General features: G+C 43.8%; 1 protein-coding gene across 5 annotated transcripts in view; it reads left to right on the forward strand.

Moving 5' to 3' along the window:
* The window catches only part of BCAR3 (BCAR3 adaptor protein, NSP family member), a 152,504-nt gene that overhangs the window by 31,630 nt on the left and 98,057 nt on the right, over positions 1-22,817 (forward strand). For all 5 annotated transcript variants that reach the window (XM_025288236.3, XM_044944666.2, XM_025288235.3 and 2 more), the window contains exon 2: positions 1,906-2,233. In XM_025288236.3, the coding sequence (XP_025144021.2) occupies positions 1,917-2,233 (317 nt within the window). In that variant the 5' untranslated portion in view covers positions 1,906-1,916. The remainder of the gene's footprint in view (positions 1-1,905; positions 2,234-22,817) is intronic.

The raw sequence follows: 22,817 nt of genomic DNA on the forward strand, positions 1-22,817 counted from the left end.
AACTACCAGGTCTGGCAGGGTTCAGATTATATGCCTTAAATGAAGGGCCTCCTTCCACCCAGCACTTCAGTGTCTCTCTCTGTCACGTGTGGGAACAGTGGACTGAGTGTGGGTGTGGGTGTGGGTGTGGGTGTGTTTGTCATTTGTTTCCTCTGCGCACTCTGCTGACTGCTCTGGGTCCACCTCTTATTTTACCAGATTCTGTTCTTGATTGTCCCCAAGCCAAGTCCCAGGTCCCCAGATCCTTTGTGGAACTGTCTGCAATGGTGCTAGAGAGTGATGATTTTCACTCAGCACCACTCCCTTTGCAGGGGAGACAGTGGTCTGTGAAGAATGGGGATTGCACGGCCTGAGAACAGACTGCAGAGTGAAGAGGCATGTTCCTCACCAGGCTCGGGGAAGGCCAGGGCGTGGGGCTTAGCTGTGCAGCTGTGATCTCTGGATCAGTCTAATACTGTGACTAGTGGTACAGATTCTGTAACCTTCTGTCTCCTGGGACTAGCTGTAATTTTTATTCAAGCTTGTGTTTCTCCTTCTCTATTTATTCGCCTTTATAATTTTATTTATTTGGCCATGCTGGGTCTTCTCTGTGGCACAGGCTTTTCTCTAGTTGTGGTGCCTGGGCTTCTCGTTGTGGTGGCTTCTCTTGTTGTGGAGCACAGGCTCTAGAACACAGGCTCAATAGTTGTGGCACACAGGCTTAGTCACTCTGTGGCATGTGGGATCATCCTGGATCAGGGATCGAACCCATGTCTCCTGCGTTGGCAGGTGGATTCTTTACCACTGAGCCACCAGGGAAGCCCTATATTGGCCTTTAAAATATCATTTAATTTGGCTTAGATCAAAACCATAGTGGTTATTTAGAGGATAGAGGTGCTAACCCTGCTCAGGGTGAACTCTCTGCTAGTGGTAATAGCTGGAAACAACTGCTAAGGCTGCTTTCACACACAGCATTTTTCATTTCTTTCCTTGCGGCTCTCTACCATTTTTTTCTCTTTTTTGCCTTTCCCACTCTCCTGACTCCACAGGCACCTATGCACATTGCTTAACTCTGTTGGTGATAGGCGGGTCCCTGACCCCTCGAGGGGACAATTGGAGCCCCCACCCCATGGCTTTCCTCTCCAGCTGAGCCCACTGATGTGTGGAGGAGTGGCCCACCTCCTGAACCCTGACCATCTTCGTTAATTAGCGTACATTGATTTATTTACAAGCACCAGGTCTTCACCAGAAGGAATCTGTCCTGTCTCTCTGGGTAGCACAACTGAGGAGCTGGGTTGAAGGCGTTCTAGCAGCTAAGGAATTCCAGCCATCTTCACCTGTTCTTATTGCTTATAGGGTGGTGGGAATGCATGAGCTCATTATCTTTCCTCAGTATTCTTTTTTGTTAGTCATGCTTTTCCATCAGCTTCAGTCATCTGAAGTAATAAACTGGCTCGTGTGTCTCTAAAGGCTCTGAAATGTATTTGCCCTATTCCATTTTGGCTCAGTCAGTAAAGAATTGGCCTGCAATGTGGGAGACCCAGGTTCAGTTCCTGGATCAGGAAGATCCTCTGGAGAAAGCAATGGCAACCCACCTCAGTATTCTTGCCTGGAGAATTCCATGGACAGAGGAGCCTGGTGGGCTACAGTCCACTGGATCGCAAAGAGCTGGACACGACTGAGAGACTAACACACACACACAGATTGGTGGATCTGATGCCAAACCAGGAGCATTCTTCTATAGGATGAAGAAGGGGATAAATAAACTTCCCATCATAGTAAATTTCACAAGTGATGTTTATCCTTTAACACTTCGTGAGCATTTTCTTTTGTTACATGATCTATTTCCATTTCCTTTTGTAAGGAGGAAGTCAGTTCTCATGGTTTTCTTAGATTTATGGCTTCACTCTCTTCTTTCCCCCTTAGACTTGAGGATCATGGCTGCGGGAAAGTTTGCAAGTCTTCCCAGAAACATGCCAGTGAATCACCAGTTCCCCCTTGCCTCGTCCATGGACCTTCTGAGCAGCAAGTCCCCTCTCGTTGAGCGTCATGCAGATGCCTATCAAGACGTGTCTATACATGGCACCCTTCCCCGGAAGAAGAAAGGCCCTCCTCCCATCAGGTCCTGTGATAACTTCAGTCATGTGGGGACCCTCCCCCATTCCAGATCCCCACGGCACCACTCACCTCTGATCCAGGATGTCATCCAGGAGCAGCCCCTGCAAGACTGGAAAGGCGAAGCCTTCACCTTCAGGTAGCTTCTTTAATTTCACAAATGAAAATGATTTGTTTTAAAGGATTTAAAAAAAAAAAGTTTTTTTAGGAAAAATATCAAACATGCACAAAGTAGAACAGATAGTTTAATTAACTCCCATGGACCCATCACCCAGCTTCAACAGTTATCAACTCGTGGTTGGCTGTACCCCACCCACTTTCCTGCCTCTGGTATTTTTATTATTTTCAGGCAAAGCTTTATTGTGCTCTGTTATTATTTTGAAGCAAATTTCAGACTTCGTTTTATCTGTGAATATTTTGGTATATGTCTTTCAAAGATAAGGACTCTTATTTTAAAAAAACATATAGCTACAGCATAAAAAACTGTAACATCTAAAAAAAGAACCATTTCTTAATATCATCCAATTTGGATGATATTAAGTGTATTTTAAGGTCAGCTTCCTGTATCATTAAGTCCCTCAGAGGGAACCACGGTATGTTTTTTTTTTTTTTTTTGCCTCAGATTATGAACTGCATCCATCCATTTCTATAGAGATGCCAGGATTTCTATAATTAGGATGTCTATAATTGTATAGGCGTCCCCATTATCCAGAGCATGCCTATGAAACCTTCCATAAGCTGAGATGATGTGAAGAAGTAGTTCCCCTAGGACACATCATACTATAAATGGATGCATAACATAAATGGAGATAAAGCACAGATGCTCACGCACAGCTCAGGGCCAGGGCGGCTTGATGCTGCGACGATGCATGTAGTTCTGGAGGGAACTTGGTGCTGCCCCTCTCTGCTCTGCGTGTGCACCGCCTGTGCAGCAGCTTCCAGAAAACAGACACTCAACGCTATTTTAGCATTTCACCTTTTTCCACAAAAGCAAAATTCCCGTTCAGACTTCTGTTAGTGAAATCAAGTCCCAATGTAGGTCATTTTGTAAAAGCAAAGTAGTGTCAAGCACACTTTCAAAAAGCGGGGATACCTGTGTTTAGCTGTCAACAAGCTGAAATAAAATCTTGTTTGGTTTTGGATCCATCATCAAGTCAGCTTCAGAATACTTTAGAACAGGAATTGCTGTCTTCTTCTGTCCACCAGGGACCTGGGTAAATAAGACTCATGGTCGTAAAGGCTTTTTCTCTGGGTCTGAAATGGACCTAGTTGTGACCCTGCTTGTGGAGCTGGTTTAGAACCGCTGCACCCCTTTTTCTGTTGAGCAAGGCCAGCAGCCTGTGATGCTGTTGGGTAAGCAGGGGGATGGTTTCTTCCGCTGTATCTCCTTACATCGCTCTCTCTGTGCAGCCCTGTAGTACGGAAGGCCGCTTTGGTCCTAGCTCATTTATTTGTTCAATACCTGTATATTGAACACCTGTGTTAGAATATGCTGATTTTGTAAGCACTGTTGCTTCACCAGGAAAATTCTGCCCATATCCTCTAAGTATCTTAACTAAAGAGCTGGTCTGACATAGACGACATTTTAGCTATCAAATCATTGCCCTTTTACAGGGTGGGGAAACATGTGCCCTGACAGGATAGCAGTGGAACATGAGAAATGGTGTCCTCCCAGAGCAAACATTGTAGTGAAGGATCCAGATGATAAATACAAGTAAATAAACAAGACAATGGCAGGCTATAGTCAGTGATATAGAGGAAATAGTAATATGCTGGAGATTTATTGGGGTTATATTTTTTTATAGAGTGGACAGTCTCTGAGGAGAAGAGTCAGTGGAAGGCTGTCCCGGCATAGGAAGAACAAGTGCAAGGAACCAGGGGTGGGAACATGTTTGAAAAACCCAAAACAAGCTAGGGTGACCTGTGGCTGGAGTGTGGCATGTTGAGAGACAAATAGTACAAGTGTTGGGAAAGGCCTAGGCAGGCAAGAGTTCAGAATGAGTTGTATAATTGCAATATTACAGGAGAAGATGAGTGGAAGCCCAGATAGTCTCTGGAGAAAGCACTGGAGAGTGTGCAGGGTTTCTGACATCAGACCACACAGCTTCCCAGGGCATTCTGGGCATCAGGTGGTTCTGCTCTGCGGAGTCCAGGTGGGTGGCCTGCTGATGACAGGTGTACGTGGAAGCACATGTGCACAGTAATGTTGATATCTCATCATGGGCACCTCATGCACTGCCATGCAGAAGCAGAGTCATTACTGCCCTGTCTTAGGGAGGCTATGAGGCAGTGAAGGAAAATAACTTCCAGCTAGCCAGAATTAAGCCCAGGCTGGACTCATGGAATCAGAACCTGCTTATTACCTGGCTTCCTGTGGCCACTTTTTATTCATTAAGTTAAACTCTATATTGAGCTAGATATCCATGGGCTACCACATGGAGATGGTTCACAAAGTCCAGGCTAGGTGTCTACTCTTACCAGGGGGATCTCCCAGGGGCCAGGGGTAGTAATGGAGTCACCCTTTGTAGCTTGAGGAAGTTCTCAATAAACTCCTGAGGCCCAGGCTGTCAACCTGCCAGCAGTTCAAACCTTTTTAACTGGAAAACTAACTTGGACGTAGATCAGATCTTAGATCTTATCGGAGGTGGACTCAAGTCATGAGTTTAAAGTCCAGGCTGTGGAAGACTTAACAAGTGCTGCTGGTTTAGGTTTGTTTCTGATTCAGAATTACGTTCATCCAAATTCATGTTTTTTCCCCTTAACTTAAAATACCTTATTGTTAAAGGTCAGCACAGGAAGTAAATGCACATCCTTCAAAATTATGCTGAGTGTCAAAGGATCTAAAGTCCTCTTCCCCCACTCTGCAGCCTTATTGTTAATGTATTTTGTTTACCTGATACATCTTAAAAATATCCTGAGTTGTTCTCAGTTTTGAGGACTTCAAAGCACCTTATATTCTTTTTTTTCCCCTCCCTAAATCCTTTTAAGTATTCCTAATAAGATTATGAGCTGCCTCAGTTACTTTTTGGAACAAGTCAAAGTGTCAACAAGTAACATTTTGTGAAAGTGAAAAGCTGGGGACAGGCTGTTTGAATGAGAACCTGAGCCTCTAGAGTGGGAAGTGTGACCAAGGTGCTGGACAGAATTACCTCGAGAGAGAAACAGCATTTCTGTTCCTAACTCAGCTCTGACAGCCCGGCAGAGCTGTGAGACCCACCACCCTGGTTCACTCACCACTGGAAGCTGGGAGCTGTGTGTGTTTTAGAGTTTTGAATCCCTGACTCTAGGGACCTAAGACTAGTTAGGTCTACCTTTAACAGGATTATTGGTTTCTTTTCTTTTTTTTTGCCTTGTTTCAGATAAACTCTTTTGGCCTTATTTCTTTTCAGAGTGAATTCAGGAGTTAACTTCAGCTAAGAGTAGCTGAAGTTCAACTCTCCCAGATGTCAAGCCTGCAAGCCTTCCATTCCATTGCACTTGGGGTTGGCATGACGATGGTGGGGCCATCTTGGGGAGTGGCCCCCCGCAGCTCCTCATGTGGGCCCACCTATACTCAGAGGGAAGCGCTCCAGATAGCACCTCCTTGTCTTGTGAAATATTCTAAGTTGCAAGTTTGCTGTTTTTCCAACAAATTTGTTTACTTTATTAATCACTAAAAAGTCACCTTTATGGTTGAATATTAAGTAAATATCAACCCTGTGGAAGGCCCCAGGCAAAGCAGAGGAAGTCTTCCTTTTGACCTAACAATTTGCATTAGTAAGCAGTCATATAAACATGTGTCATATTCACATGGATTATTATTCCCTTACATTTTATAGTTATAAAATATCTTCCTGTTCATAAGTTATCTTATTTGAACACCATAACCCTATGTGACAGCAGATTTCATCATTAGCAGCAGCATCAGGTTGTCATCAATACAGCTGAATAAATGGTTCAGAGATTGAATGGTTGAGGCACCTAAGATTAGACCCTCATGTGTGACTGAGCTAGGATTAGGACTCAATAACTATCATAGGGCCTTCCCCAGACACTGTGCTCTGTAGCCTTGCAAGAAGGCTGGCTCTGCTGTGGGCATCTCTGAGTTATCTTCTCGCATGAACGCTTCAGTCCCCAGGGTCTGACTGCAGCATCTCAGACACCCCCCCCTTGAGGAGCTAGAGCCTTGGCTGCCAAGAGCAGGCAGAAGGCAGGCCTGGAAGGGGAACTGGTCTCCTCGTTCTGAAACCCGTATCTCTTGGCTCTGTTGTTGTCTTGGCTGCCCTTGGATATACTTGTGGTTTGAAAAGGAGCCAAAGTGAGGAGCTCAACGCTCTTAAACCTGCTGCTTGATGTCACAAAAGGAGCCTTTGTTCTACAGGCTGAGCAAGGCTTCTCTGAGCAGTCTGCAGATGGGATTTCCTCTTGACATTAGCGTTGTTTGGCTGGTGTCCCTTGGGTTCATCCATCTTCAAGGATGAATTTTTATTTCAATCTGGGACCTTCTTGGGCTGAGAGGAGACTGGTTCCTGATATGAGAGGTCTGCATTGCTGGGATAGGTGAAGAGTCAGCGCTTGGAGTCCACTGTCGGTCCTCTCCCTGCCCATGGGTACGTGGAGGCGCACATTCCTGGGAACAGCTGCTGAGAGCGTAATTCCTTCTACCCTCTGTGCTGTGGGAGCATGTGGCTGGACAATGCGGTGTTTCATTAATCTGCATGAGTGGAGCTGACTGACTAGTCACAAGTGTTTTAACTAATGGGGGCCAGAAAGTCTGCAGAATTATTCCAAGTTAAAATCCCATATCGTTTCCCAGGCAGTTAAGTAACCTTCTGTGTCATAGTGTCAGCTCTTCAAATTTGAAGCTGAAGTGTTAAGACACAGGCTCTGTACAGAAGACCCTTCTCCAAACACTAATTCTAGGCTGTGACGGTACTGTCATCTGAAAAATTGTTTCCACAGCCACCAAGTTCTAGAACTATTGATTTATGGTCCCCCAGACATGCAAATAAAGTAGTCTTTAGCACAGCGTTAATCAGAAGGATCTACTATTTGAAGGTCCGCACGCAAGCATCTGCTCAGTTTATACATGGGCATGTCTGCTGTCTACCAATTGGAAGCTCTTTGGGCACAGAGAAAAAGTTGGGTTTAGATTTGAAGAAAGGCTATTTAATATGAATAAATTCTTTTTAGGAGAAGGTGCATTTATTGAGTTAGCAGAGTGGCAATGGCGTAACAGCCAAGAATGTCTCCAGAAAGTAATAACCCATGCATTGAATTTTTATTTTTAAATTTTGAAGTTAAGTTTTATGAACAGTTTGAAATGCCCCTTGGTGTTTAAGTGCAGCTGTTGCGGATGGGTTAGTGAATTCCAAGCCATGGTGCACGTCCAGGTCCTGGTGGCCCCTAGTGTGCAGAGGCCAGGAGCAGCTGGGTCAGAGGTGAGCTCAGCGCCTGCTGGGCATCTGGTACCAACCCAGGGTTGGGGGAGCCCAAAGAATGGGGAATGCCTGCAGGCCCACCAGCTGCCTGACAGTGTCCTAAATCTTCTACCCACAGGGATGGTTTCAACCTAAAGGCTGGGATCTGTGCATTCTCAGCTGTTCTGGGGGAAAACTGAAGTACTTTTTTTTTTTTTAACTGATTGCAAACCACAACCAAGAAAATGATCAGACTTACACAAAACCGTCCTTGTTAAGTAGAGCTGTTCAACATCTTCTTTCCTCCCCCAGCCCCCCCAACAAATCTGCTTTAAATTCCTGTTTATTGAGGCCTCCTGCACATTATTTGAGCAAAAGTCAGGTTTGTCAGTCTTCTGTGAGTCAGAAACTCTGAGTTTTTCACACCCCTCAGGATAGGTTGAAGCACACTGTAGACAGAAGATGCTCTGCAGTTACAGATGACTCGTGTTCATATCACGAGTGGATTGGGGAGCCATCCCAGCCAGGCCCGGAGGTGGGAGCTGGAGAAGTTGCTTTTGCTGTTTAGGAGATCCCTTCGTGGGGACTGGACTGGAGCCACGGGAGTGATAAGCCCTCCGGCCACCTCCGGCCACAGCCACCCTTCTGCTCACAGCTTTCTTATGCTGTCACCACCCAGTCTGTCTCTTAGAGGCTAGCTGCAGGATTGCCTACAGAATTTCAAGCTTTGTTTCCTCCAAGGCCCCAACACTGAGGGTGTTCCTGGTTTTGGACTGTGCTGTTATTTACAAATTATAGAAGTCTGAGAAACCTTCCGTGTTGACCCAGCCTTTACGTCTGTAGTTCCAGAATCACTTGCAAAAGTAGTCAGGGGTGGACAGAGAGAACGCGAGTCATGTAATCCAGGAGGTCTCAGTTTATCCACTACTAGGTGTGTGAACTAGGACGGGTTCTAAACTATAAACTGAGGGTGAGCATAATGCTTCCGAGGGGTGCTGTGAAGATTCACTGGTCACTAAACTTGCAAGTTCCACTGAATGGCACGGCTCTGACTTCCACTCTTAAGCCTGGTTCTGCCTTCTGGGAGTCTGGATAGAACAGGTCATGTCCTTGCTCTCACTTCCACCTGATCATAGCAGCTTATTCTTCTCCTGCCAACTCTGCTGGGTGACGCCTGACCTGAAGGCCACTGGGCATTTTGCTGGGATGTTGATGTAGCCGTGGATATCAAAGAAAGCAGCTAGTGACCTTGGGGTTGATTCCAGCAAACAGACTGGGTGGCTTTGTGACCTTGTGTAAGTTACTTCATCTTTTTGACCTCCACATCCTCAAAGGGTGGCTTGGGGGTCAAATACAACCCCACATGAAGGCACCTAGCTCAGGACCTGGCATGGAGCAGGGGCTTAGATGTTGGTTTCCGCCCTTCCTTCCTCCTGGAAGTCCAAAGGCCAGAACTTGGAGGCTACTAATCCTCGTATGTAACCTGAGATCACGTTCAATGCCTGCGGGTTTCCGTGGGAGAAAGTTTCCCATGTGTTGACAGTCTGGCCGGAATCCCTCTATCTGGGTCTGCTCTAAGCGGCCCTGCAGCAGGGCATCTTGGCCACCACTCAAGCTTACAGGTCTGACAACCCCATGGCACATGGAAAATCAGCACACCATGGTACTGAGACATAGAGTCTGTCCTTGGTGAGCTGGCCCAAGCCCTTGCCTGCTTGTCTCTGTACTCAATGTCTGTGTCTTCACTGTTTCTTTGAGTATTTATTGAGTTTATTTCATGTCAGGTATTGTGCTGGGTTCTTCCCAGGTGGCTCAGTGGTGAAGGATCCGACTGCCAATGAAGGAGATGTGGGTTTGATCCCTGGGTCGGGAAGATCCCCTGGAGCAGGAAACAGCAACCCACTCCAGTATTCTTGCCTGGAGAATCCCATGGACTGAAGCCTGCCAGGCTTCTCTGTCCATGGGGCCACAGAGAGTCGGACACGACTGAGTAACTGAGCACACACGTTGTGCTGGGTACCAGGTCCCAGTGGAGCATAAAGTATAGATGTGGGCCTTGTCCTTGGGGAGTGCCCAGTTTAGGGCACTAAACTGAATGAGGAGGTACAAGGAAGGTCATATCAGAGAGCCCTGAGTTCCTTGAATTGGGGGGAGAGAAGGGTTCTCTGCAGGAGGGAACATTTGAAGATTGAATATAAAAAAACAATGTAAACTTCTTCATTAATATTTTATGTTACGATGTATTAAGATAATATTTTTGAAATATAAACTTAAAACATTATTAAAATTGAGTTCACCTCTTTCTTTTCAATGGACTACTAGGAAAGTTTACATTACATGTTTTTCACATTGCATTTCTGTTGGTTCCAGTCTAGACCTCACTAAGGAGTTTAGATTTTCTCCACAGGTCAAAGGGAAGCCTTTAAAGGGTTTTAAGCAAGGGAATAGCATGATCTGGCTCAGTTAATAGAAGACTCAGTGGAGAAGTGATTGAAGGCGAAACAGGAATTGGAGGGAGGGCAGGAGACAGTTGCAGAAGTTCAGAAAGCAGAGGGGATCTGTTCTGGGAGGGTAGTAGGGGAGATGAAAGTGGGAGGATTCAAGATCTATTTTGTAGGTAGAATCTACCGGAATTACTGAGGGTTTGATAGAGAAGGATGAGGCAGTGGGACAGTCAAGCATGGCTCAGGGAGCTGGGTGGGGGAGTGGGCCATTTACGGAGATGGGGAAGAGTGGAGAGGAACAGGGCTTTATTTGGTGATCAGGCTGCTTTTTCCTGGGAGGAGGAGGTGATGGATGGTTCGATTGCAAAGAATCGAGACTTCTGTTTTACGTGTGCTGAGTTTGAGATGTTTGCATGTCTGCTGGAGGTGTTAACCAACCAGTTGGTGTTGTGAGCCTGGAGCTATGGAGCGAGGTCTGGGCTAAAAGTTATAAAGTTAGGAGTCTGCATACAAATGATGTTAAAGCCAGAAATGGATGCCATTGGCCAGGGAGAGAGCTGTATAGAGCATAAAGAGAAGGCCCCCTAGAGCCCAGCCATGAGGAACCCAAGCACAGACCATTCTGGGGAGTCAACATAGGAGGCTGAGTGTTCAGTGGGGAGCAGAGAAATGAGGCAGGAACCACACATGGTTGGTGTTCAAAGGAAGGTGGGGATGAGAGACAAAATTCAACAGGAAAAGATCTAATCTTTTAAGTATGTAGTAAAACAAAGCACATTTTTTCATTACTTGATTCTTTTTATAAAACGTTTTTGATTTGATTAAAGCAGACATGCCCCTGGGGCCGCCCTCCCTGTGGGCCTGTGTCAGCAGTGTGGTGATTATGCCTGCGGTTGGTTCCTTCCCTGGCGGTTCTGTGCATCCCCCAACAGCTCCGTGGACAGAGGTTACATAGACCACTGTGGTTGGTGTTCAGATTTTTGCCTGAGGGGTGAGGGCTGTTTTTCTAAGATGCCTGACCTGGAAAAGGGGCCTGGGGTGCATGTTCCTATATATGTTTGGCTGAGTGAAGTCTTTCCTTTTATTTTCTCAAAACTGTAGCACTTTGGGGCTTCCCTGACAGCTCAGTTGGTAAAGAATCTGTCTGCAATGCAGGAGACCCTGGGTCAATTCCTGGGTTGGGAAGATCCACTGGAGAAGAGGGATAGACTACCCACTCCAGTATTCTTGGGCTTCCCTTAGGGCTCAAATGGTAAAGAATCCACTTGCAATGCAGAAGACCTGGGTTCGATCCCTGGATTGGGAAGATCCCCTGGAGAAGGGAAAGGCTACCTACTCCAGTATTCTGGCCTAGAGAATTCCATGGACTGTATAGTCCACGGGGTCACAAGGAGTCAGACAGAATAAAAGTACTTTTATTCTGTCTCTGAGTTAGTTGAGAAGAAACCTTTACAGACACACTCCTTTAGCAGTGAGTGGAGAAGGCAATGGCACCCCACTCCGGTACTCTTGCCTGGAAAGTCCCATGGACGGAGAAGCCTGGGGGGCTGCAGTCCGTGGGGTCGCGAAGAGTCGGACACAACTCAGCGACTTCCCTTTCACTTTTTACTTTCATGCACTGGAGAAGGAAATGGCAACCCACTCCAGTGTTCTTGCCTGCAGAATCCCAGGGACGGTGGAGCCTAGTGGGCTGCCGCCAATGGGGTCGCACAGAGTTGGACACGACTGAAGCAACTTAGCAGCAGCAGCAGCAGGGGAATGGTTGGGGGCAGGGTGGATGGGGCCAGTAGGAGTGGAGGAAGGGCAGATAGACATCAGCCAAACAAAGCATCTGCTTTTATCAAAAGTGCTGTGTTTGGGCTTAGCCAGCCTGAAGCCTGATGATTCACTGATGCCAGACCCTCTGTGCCTGCCAAGAGACATACTGGCCTTGATACGGTTTTTCTCGTTGTTACTTTATTCAGTTTGACTGACTGCTGCCAAGTTAAGATTTCAACAGTGGCTTTTAACTTAATGCTGTCCTGGAATTCTGCTGAACACAAGTTAACCCATGAGCACATCAGGTCTTTGTCAACCAGGACCACTTGGTATTAACCTTGGATTCCTGTAGAGACTAACCATAGTGTGATATGTAGGATATTTAAATGGTGCTGTTTTAACATGATTAGGGAATCTGCCTGAGGAGGCGGTTTAATTGCCATTCTTTCAGTGTATGTCATGAACACATTCATCAGGCATGGCTGTATTTTCAGATGAGATGGAAACTGACTCATAGGAGCAGGAATTGGCTGCTGAAGTGAAAGAAGCAGGAGTTTGAGAAGCAGCTGGGCCTTAGGATCTCTGGTCACCAGGACGGGAATTGTGTCTTCATGTACAGTCTACCCTGGGCTGTAGGAAGAAAGATTCCCCAAGTTGAGGGAAATGACAAAGAGAGTCTCACCGTCTGAGGCTCTGAAAGGGAAATGCATTTCAGGACAACTGACAGCAACATGCTAACCAGAGTTTGGAGGAGGAACAGGTATGTTGTGACCATCCAGGGAGCGCTCATGTTTAAGGATGTGTAGGAAGGACTGTCTCCAGCCTGGACTGACCTGTGTACAGGATCCCTCAGACTGTAGCATGATGAGCCAGGGCTGATCTGATAAATTCATTCACTAGTACCCTGAGTATTTGTGTGCTGGAGACTCAAAGACAGGCCAGGGCTTTTGTCCAGTTGAGGAGCTCGTGGCCCTGGGAGCAGGGGATGCAGGTTTTGAACCATCTGAGCTCACCTGCACCTGTTCTGTCTTTGCTGCTGACCTGCCTTCCCATCCACACTTTTGCCCTCCATGTCACTCCACTAGCTCAATAAGCAATTCTACTTTTCTTGACCTCTGACTCGAACATCTTTCCAGGTATCATGTTACTTTTTCTCCTTGACCAGGTGATTGCAGGTTGTGCTTTCTAGGTAACCTTCCCTCAGAGCCTGCCTTCACTGTGCCACCACTTGCTCTGGGCTGTTCTGGCCTTGGACCCAGACTTAGGAAAGGTCGGGCCATGCAACCGAGGCCCATATCAGAGGGTGGCTCTGGGCTGTGGAAAGAACTCGAGTGCAGAGTGAGCAGAGGATTGTAAGGAATGCTATGGGTAACAAAAAGGGCTTTCAGAAATTATGTTTGGAATAATAAAACCAAAGAGAGGGGGATGTGAGAGAAACCAAACTGCTGAGCTTCTGTTCAGCTTGCGTTTTTTCCTTTTTTTTGGTCGAGGAAATGACTTCTCTGATTGGAAAGGGTAGGATAGAGGTGAAGGAAGATAGTAGATGAGGCCGTGACAAGAGGCTCTAATGCCATCAAATAAGCTGAAGCCCCAAGGCCCCAGAAGAAAGGCTGAGACCACCAGACCAGTGCACAGCATTGGAAGCATTGGGGAAATGCTGGCATCACCAACAGTGACAGGAGAGATGAAGATAGATAAGGATTTTAGTTTCCAAAACGGAACTAGGGAGATACAATTAATCTACAAAATGGTAAGATTGACATCCATCTCAGGAAATATTCTAAAAAGGATTATTAGAACAATGATTTTTGAATACTTGGGGAAGGAAGCAACAACCAGTAGTAATTAGCAGGGCTTTGCCAAAAAGCAGGTCGGACTAGTTTCACTTTCCTTCCTGGGGTTACTTTGTTGGTAGATTAGAGGACCGTTGAGAAGGTGTATATTCAGATGTCAGTCATCAGTGATATCCTTAGGATGAAAGTGATTGCAAGCCAGATGATGGTACAGGAAACACACTCTAGGCTGCGTCCGTAGCCCGTTTCTAGCCAACTTTAAAATATCTTTTAGACAATGATGCTGACATAAACATCATGTTGGTGGATGTTATGAATATTGGGGGAATAACTAATATGTCAGAGATAGAAGTAAGATCCAAAAAAGATCTTGGCATTTTGAAACAACAGACCAAACCTAACTAGAAGGACCGTGTGTGTGTGTGTGTGTGTGTGCGCGCACATGCGCACACGCAGAGTCACTCAGTCGTGTCCAACTCTTTGCGACCCTTTAGACTCTAGCCCGCCAGGCTCCTCAGTCCATGGGATTCTCCAGGCAAGAATACTGAAGTGGGTTGCCATTCACTTCACCAGGAGATCTTCTCAACCCAGGGATCAAACCCGAGTTTCCCGTGTCTCCCGCATTGCAGGCAAATTCTTTACCTGGTGAGCCATCGGGGAAGCCCAACTAGAAGGACTCAGGAGAGACAAAGACTTGGACTAAGTCCAAAAAACCAAAATAAATGTATAGCGTTTGGCTTAATAGCCACCTGTGAAAAAGTATTCCAGGATTTAGGTAATTGCAACCCTAGAATGAGTCAGCAGTATTCTAGGGTTGTCAAAGAAGCTAATGTGATTTTAGGAGCATTAATTGAAGTTTAATAATTGGACCAAGGGAAGTGGTTACACTTGGCTGCCCAGCTTCCATCTGGTGAACTGTTATCTCTAAACAACAGAAATAGAAGATGAATTCCTCCACTACAGAGCAGTGAGCTTCTGTCTAGATCACTCTTCTACTTTAAAGCAGAGACGTTTAATCATCAAGGCATACCCCTAAGGTTCTTTGTGTTAGTGAAAAGGAACTCCTCATGTCATGGGTTAACCCTGGGAGGAGAACAGAAAATAAGCACCAGCCTTAATCCTGTCAACTACTAGTGAGCCAGCTTTAACAAATGAAATCAAGGAGTATGTCTTGAGATGTGGGAGAGTAAATCTCATATTTATTTTGCAAGGGGATGAAACAAAATGTATTGTCTCAAATGCACATCTAGGACTGTTATAGTTCTCTGTTTTTAAAGCTACATCCCGTTTTAAAGCACAATCGTATGCATATTTTATAATCAATTTCATAATTAGCTTTTATGGGTTATTTTTCTTTTTCTTTTTGGCCTCTTCTTTTTTTTAAAGATTAAAGTAGAATTGACTTACAATGTTAACAGATTGCATCCTTCTTTTAATTAGCAAAGACAGTGTGTATACTATGCCCCTGTGTGGCATGAGAAAGTAACTTAAAAATTTTTTTTAATTTATTTTTATTTTTAATTGGAAGATAATTGCTTTACAATGTTGTGTTGGTTTCTGCCATACAACAACATGAATCAGCCAAAAGTATACATATGTCCCCTCCCTCTTGAACCTCCCTCCTACCCCTCTAGGTTGTCACAGGGCACCAGGTTGCCCTCCCTATGTCATACAGCAAATTTCCACTAGCTATCTGTTTTACATGGGGCTTCCCAGGTGGCTCAGTGGTAAAGAATCTGCCTGCTAATACAGGAGATGAGGGCTCGATCCCTGCATTGGGAAAATCCCCTGGACAAGGGAATGGCAACCCACTCCAGTATTCTTGCCTGGGAAATCCCATGGATAGAGGAGCCTTGGTGGGCTACAGTCCATACAATCTCTAAGAGGAGCCTGGTGGGCTACAGTCCATGGAGTCACAAAGAGTTGGACACGGCTGAGTATGTACTAATGGTAGTTTCATTCCGAGTTTTTTAAGAAATCTCCATGCTATGCTATGCTAAGTCACTTCAGTCATGTCCGACTCTGTGCGACCCCATAGACGGCAGCCCACCAGGCTCCCCCGTCCCTGGGATTCTCCAGGCAAGAACACTGGAGTGGGCTGCCATTTCCTTCTCCAGTGCATGAAAGTGAAAAGTGAAAGTGAAGTCGCTCAGTTGCATCCGACTCTTAGCGACCCCATGGATTGCAGCCTAACAGGCTCCTCTGTCCATGGGATTTTCCAAGCAAGAGTACTGGAGTGGGGTGCCATTGACTGTTCTCCATAGTGACTGTATCAGTTTACATTCCCACAACCGTGCAATAAGGTTCCTTTTCTCCACATCCTGTCTAGCATTTATTGTTTCCAGGGTTTTTGCTGATGGCCATTCTGACCAGTGTGAGATGGTACTTCATTGTAGTTTTGCCTTACATTTCCTTAATAATGAGCAATGTTGATCATATATTCCTGTGTTTATTGGCCATCTGTATGTCTTCTTTGGAGAAATGTCTACTTAGGCCTTCTGCCCATTTTTTGATAGGGTTGTTTGTTTTTCTGATATTGAGCTGCATGGGCTGCTTGTATATTTTGGAGATTAATCATTTGTTGCTTCGTTTGTAATTATTTTCTCCCATTCCAAGGGTTGCTTTTTTTCATCTGGTGTATAGTTTCCTTTGCTGTGTTTTTAAATTTAATTAGGATAAAGTAACTCGTTATTGCAACTTTAATGTGATTCCCAGTATCAGTGGAGAAACTGTCCATCTAACTACACACTAGCTCATGTTTTTCCAAGTGATGTCATTTCTCCACTCACCAGGCCAGTCCTGTTTTAAGCATCTAGTTCTTCACTTTCCCATAAACAGTTGGAAATGACCTTGTGGTCCACTCAGTCCTCTTGGTTATCTCCCTGGTTAACCTCCTCTCTGGCATTTCAAATGTGTCCAGAGAGATTCATTTGCAGCTGAAGCAGCCAGCTTTTCAAGACCACTTTGAAAATATCTAGTCTCAGAGGGGCTGGGGAGCTAGGCGCTGGCCGGACAGCAGTGACCTTCCACTGCTAAGGGAGTTCTGTCTGCGGCCATCACCGCTCGGTCACAGGCCTGTGGCTATATTATCTCCTTCATGAGGAGGCCCGTCAGTCCAAGAATAACATTTCTCTCATGTTCCCTCTCTCTCTCCAATGTTATTCTTCCCTTGATGAACCCATGGAGTGTGGTGGGAAGGGTTAGAGTCTAGATCTGCTGCATAGTGGAGAGAACACACACACACACACACAGCACTCATTCATTCAAACCAGCATGGATTGAGCAGCTGTACTCTGGGGCTACAGAGGTGAATAAAATAAAATATGGTCCCTATTCTCAGTGAGATCATAGTCCAGTAAGGGAAATAAACAGGCATATATATATTGTATTGAATTATTATTTGTTATAGTAAAGTTTTATATTATAACAAATAATTATAATTCAATATAATACATGTACTCCTTTATATGTTTTATAATGCATAGAAAATAAGTGCCGATGAGATGTTATTAATTCTGTGAGTTGGTGGTGGGGAGGGAGGAAGGGGAAAGAGTGGTCAGAGAAGATGGAAATGAGTAGAAAGATGATGGGGACTCTGTAGACTTCTTGGTTCAGGGAATTCCAAATAGTTTGGATTTGTTGGAGCGTAAGGAGCATGGTGAGGAGATGAGGCTGGTGAGATGGACAAGGCCTTCGAATCGTGGATAGCGTCTAATAAAATATAAGATGAGAACGCTATACTCCCCGACATCAATCTTACCTGAAAGAACATGGGTTTAGTCAGGAATATTGGCCAATGGAAGCAAAAGCTTAATAGATTCAAAGCCTCTTGCTATCTCTTCCTCCCCACAACAGCTCCCCAAGGTGTTGAGATGTTGATAGAACTTCATGCTGGAGGACAGAGTGACTGAGGGCTCTAAGTTCCAAGGCCATGTCCACATGCACGTAGGCTGAGGTTGCCAACAAAGGGCAAACTTCCTCCCAACTATTGGGTTCACCTTTCCTGCTTGTCGATGTGCCCTTGTACATGGGTTGGTTAAGGATGGTAAACCAGTAGTCCCCTAGGCTGCAGTGTTGGTCCTCTTTGGCAGCATGCTACATGTGAAGAAGCCCATTGGTCACACTCGTCTTAAGTCTCTTTGTATTGCAGTTCAGTTAAATGTTCTAGGAATGAGGTCATTTGTGGTAAATGGATACCCGCAAGCTAGAATGTATAAACCTCCTAGTCCCTCACAGTTGATGATTTTTGCAGTGCCTTCATATCTGGGAACCGCGCTTTACTTGGCAGCTTTGTATAGATTCTTTGTGTGTTCTACAGTCATCATTTGTGAATCATGACAGTTTTCTTCTACCTTTTCCACTTCTTATACTTCTTATTTCTTTTGCTTATTTAAATGTGCTGACTAGGACCTCCCGGACAGTGCATGGAAGCAGTAATAGGGGGCATCCTTATCTTGTTTCTGATTGATTGATTGGTTTTAGTAATGATTCTAATACTTCACCATTAAGAATGAGGTTTTTACCAGATATATTTGTTCTTTTTTATTTCTAGTTTGTGATGAGTTAGCTTTTTCCTTGCTGAGATCATGAAAAATTGGTGGTATTTTTTTAAATCCTCTTCTTCCCCCCATTAATTAGAAGCCCCAAATGATTTTTCCTTTAATCTGTTAATGTGGTGAATAGATTTTCTCAAGTTAAACGGACTCTGTATTCCAGGAGTCAACCCAGTTTGATTATATTTTTATACATTTTTGGATTCTTAAATTAGGTTTGTCAATATTTTAGGATTTTTTTTTGTATCTCTTCATGTGTAAGATTAACCTATACTTTTTCTTTCTTTTATTAACCTGGTGTCCTTTAGTATCAAAATTATATCTTCTTCTTCAAATTTCTTGAGTTTATAATTTTCATAGTAATAAATTCCAAAGTTTGGCAGAACTTCCTGGTTAGAAAAACCATCTAGATCTGTAGCTGTTGAACAACTGACTCAATTTTTTAATTGTTATAGATAGGACTCTTCAGGTTTTCTGTTTGAGTCTATTTTAGTATTATTTTTCCAGGAATTTGTTTTTTTCCTAAGCCTTCAAATTTATTGGTATACAGATGTTCATAGTGTTCTCTTACTGTGCTCTCTTGTATCTGTGATTATGTGCTGCGTGTGCTCAGTCGCTCAGTCATGTCCACCTCTTTGTGACCCCAAGGCCTGTAGCCTGCCAGGTTCCTCCTCTGATTTTTCCCGTAAGAATACTGGAGTGAGTTGCCATTTCCTCCTCCAGGGGATCTTCCTGACCCGGGATCTCTGATTATACCCCCACTTTATTTCTCTGCTGTTTCGTGCCTTCTCTCATTCTCCCCCCTAGATTATATCTGTCGGAGGTTTATTTTATTAGGCTCCTGAAGAACCAGGCTTCATCTGTTGCTCCCTTACTGTATCGTTTTTTTTTTTTAATTTCTGCATTTTAAAAATCTTTAGTCTATTTTTTAAATGTTTGTTCTGTTCTCTTAAGCTAGAAACAGTTAATTTCAGTCTTCTCTAAAAGTAAGCATTTAAGGCTCTAGTCTCCTAGACTCCTCCAAATAACCACTTTGATTGTATCCTACATGTGCTATATCCTACATTGTGCAAATCTGTCTTGAGTTTAATCTGGTTAACAGTTGCCATGCTTGGTGATACATTTGGGTTTATAGCTACCTCTTATTCTGTGTGTCTGTACTGTTCATACATTTTTCTAAACTATGGTCATTTTTTTAACTGCCTTATTTTGAATTGTCTTAAAAAAAAAAAAAAACCTCTATTCCTATTCATTTAATGGTTAGTTTAAAAATACCTTTAAATGACTTTATACAACAAAATAGAGTAAAACAATACCTTTCCTTCTTCTCGAGCAATGCAGGATTTAGAACATGCGCTTCGGGCACCTTCCTCTTGGCTCCTATGTCAATGTTGCCCTGTGTTTTAGTTTGTCTTTTAAAATTGTAGTTAGTTACACATACCATCGGAGAAGGCAATGGCACCCCACTCCAGTACTCTTGCCTGGAAAACCCCATGGACGGAGGAGCCTGGTGGGCTGCAGTCCATGGGGTCGCTAAGAGTCGGACACGACTGAGCGACTTCACTTTCACTTTTCACTTTCATGCACTGGAGAAGGAAATGGCAGCCCACTCCAGTGTTCTTGCCTGGAGAATCTCAGGGACGGTGGAGCCTGATGGGCTGCCGTCTATGGGATCTCACAGAGTCGGACACGACTGAAGCGACTTAGCAGCAGCAGCAGCACACATACCATAAAATTTACCTTCTTAACCATTTTTAAGTGCACGGTTCAGTAACGTTAAGTACATTCACATTGTTATACAACCAGTCTCCAGAATTCTCTTCAGCTTGCAAAGCTGAAAATCTGCACCCATTAAACAACAACTCCCCATTCCCTGCCCCCCGCACACCCTCCCCTGCCCCTGGCCACCACAATTCTACTTTCTGACTCTATGATTTTGACTACTCTGGGTACCTCATATAAGTGACATCCTTATGGCTATTTGTCTTTTGTGCCTGGCTTATTTCACCTACCATATTGTCCTTAAGGTTCTTCTGTATGCTAGCATATGTCAGAATTTTCTTCCTTTTTGAGGCCAGATGATATTCCATGGTATAGATCACATTGTGTATATAGCACATTTTGTTTATCCATTTATCTGTTGATGGACAGTTGGGTTACTCACCTTTCAGCTTCTGTGAATAATACTGCTATAAATGTGCACAAATATCTCTTCAAAATCCTTGCTTTCAATTTTGGGGGTATATATTCAGAACATAAATTGCTGGATTGTATGGGAATTCTACTTTTACGTTTTGAAGAGCCAACATACCGTTTTCCACAGCAGCTGTACCCTTTTACATTCCCACCAACAGTGCACAGGGTTCGTTTCTCCACATTCTTACCAACCCTTGATTGTCCGTGTTTTAACTCCACGGATTAGACATTGTCTTGTTTTCACCATGAGTGCTGTTTTAGAGTTGCCTGTATATTTACCAGTTTCTCTGTGCATCGTTCAGTCTTAGACCCTAAGTTTTCCTTCTGGCATACTTTTCCTGCTTCACTGAAGGGTATTCTCTACTTTTATTTGTCTCTGATTGTCTTTATTCACCCTTGTTCTCGTAGTTTTCTGGGCAAGAAATTTTGTGCTCCTCACTTTCCCTTTTGGCTGCTGAAAATCTCCTGTCGGTCTAATTGTCATGGCTGTCAGGGCAACCTTTCTTTGCTCTTCTGCTGCTTTTAAGATCTTCTCTTTGTTTTTGGTAGTCTGTAACTTCCTTAAAATGTGTTTATTTTTGTTTTATACTGCTTAGGACTCATGGGATGCCTGAATTTAATAATTAGTATTTTTCATTAACTTTGAAGGTTTCCCATCATTATTTGACTGTTGCTTTTTGCCTTTTTCTATTCTCTCTTTCTAGAGTTCTGGTTAAATATAAGTAAACCTTTTCATTCTACCTTCTGTATCTCTTTTATATTTTCCCTGACTCTTTCTCTGCTGTGTTTTGTATAATTTATTTATTTATTTTAATTCATAAATATTTTCTCTAGTAATGTCTGGCTTATTTATAAGATTATTTTTATATTTATATCTAGATGTTGTGATCAACTTTTTAAAATTTCTAGATGTTAGATTATTTTTGTATCTGCCTGTTTATTCTTAAGTCACATTTTTTATTCCATCTTTTTAAAAAACTTATCATGCATCATTATTTTATAGCTTACCTCTGAAATCCCAATATCTGAATTCTTTAGGGATCTCAATCTGTTGTCATTTCTGCTCATTTTGGAGATTGTCATTGGGGCTTATTTTCTGGTGTATGTAATTATTTCTAAAAGGGAGTTTATATTTAACCAAACTTGTGGATATCCTGTGTAGCTTTCTGTTGATGATGTTTTCCTCCAGAAAGCACTTTTACATTGTTCCCTGACACTAACCCAGACACTTTAATATTTTGCTCAGTTTTGGATTCTCTATTAAAGCAGGTCATATAAATTTGCATCCCAAAGGATGACTTGTGGTTTACACATTCTTAGGGGAGACTATTACTACTGCTATTGTTTCCATCAGAATCTGTGGTGGAGATAGCAGCTCTCCTTGGTTTCCTTTGCTGGAACATGTTTTCGTCTTGTGTTGTATTTAGCACATTTCTTCTGTAGTGGGTGGTGTAGTCCTGGTCCGATTGTTCTAGCATTATGCAGGGAACTAACTTCAGAGTTAGTTGCTCAGTCTGGCCGACCCAGGGCTTAGCCTCCCTGCTTTCCTCCTTAGCTTTTTGTTGTTCACATTTTGTGTTCTTAATTTGTTCTCTTTTTGTATCTGTTTTATATATATGTCTGTGTTTCCTGAGACTTTCCCTTTCTTGTGACTTCAACAATATATTTGAAAATACATTTTTAATTTGATTATCATTTAGATTTGAGACTACCTGGTCTGCCAGGTTAAGCAAATGAAGGTCCCAGGGTGGAACTTTCTATTTTTCTGAGTCTTTATTTGTATATAAGGTGGTTAATTGTGCATTATATGTTCATTTGTCCTTGCCCTTGTTTATTTATTAATTGGCTGCTATGTGACAAATACTTTGGTACGTGATTAGTATACATTAATGAGCAAGACAGAAGTAGCCTCTGACTTCACAGAGCTTACAGTCCTGTGGAAAAGACATAAACAAGCAGTGGCAGCTGAGGCGGGGTGATGGAGGAGACCAAAGCATTATGTAAAACTGGGCTCTCTTATCTAGCTTCTGCACAGCTCCTTTGTTTTATTGTTCCCTGGTTTTCATGAGTTAACTACTTTTGCTGGTACGAAGGGATTACTTAAATATTATATTTTATTATACTCTAAGAGAAGGATTTCTGTGTTCATAGTTTGAAGGATGTGAAAGACCCCCAGAAAATAAGTATCTGTTGAGAAGGAAGAAGAGCTTATTTGGGATATTCAGTAGCTAAATGGCAGCAATCACGTGTGCACTACTAACCATGGAAAATGGGTGGTGAAGGGATAAAATCTTACTATTTCAGATCCTGGTAGTCAGTACGGTATAGTGCTTGAGGCAGGCATGCATGTGTGCTCAGTCATGTCTGACTCTTTGCAGCCCCATGGACTGTAGCCCGCCAGTCACCTCTGTACATGCCAAGAATACTGGTGTGGGTTGCCTTTTCCTCCTCCAGGGGATCTTCCTGACCCAAGCATAGAACCCACGTCTTTTTCGTCTCCTGCATTGGCAGGCAGAATCTTTACCACTGCGCCACCTGCAAGGTGTTTGCTAATTCATTCTTAGCAAATGTATTAAGTCC

The sequence above is a fragment of the Bubalus bubalis genome, chromosome 6 (assembly GCF_019923935.1).
Source record: "Bubalus bubalis isolate 160015118507 breed Murrah chromosome 6, NDDB_SH_1, whole genome shotgun sequence".
Lineage (NCBI taxonomy): Eukaryota > Metazoa > Chordata > Mammalia > Artiodactyla > Bovidae > Bubalus > Bubalus bubalis.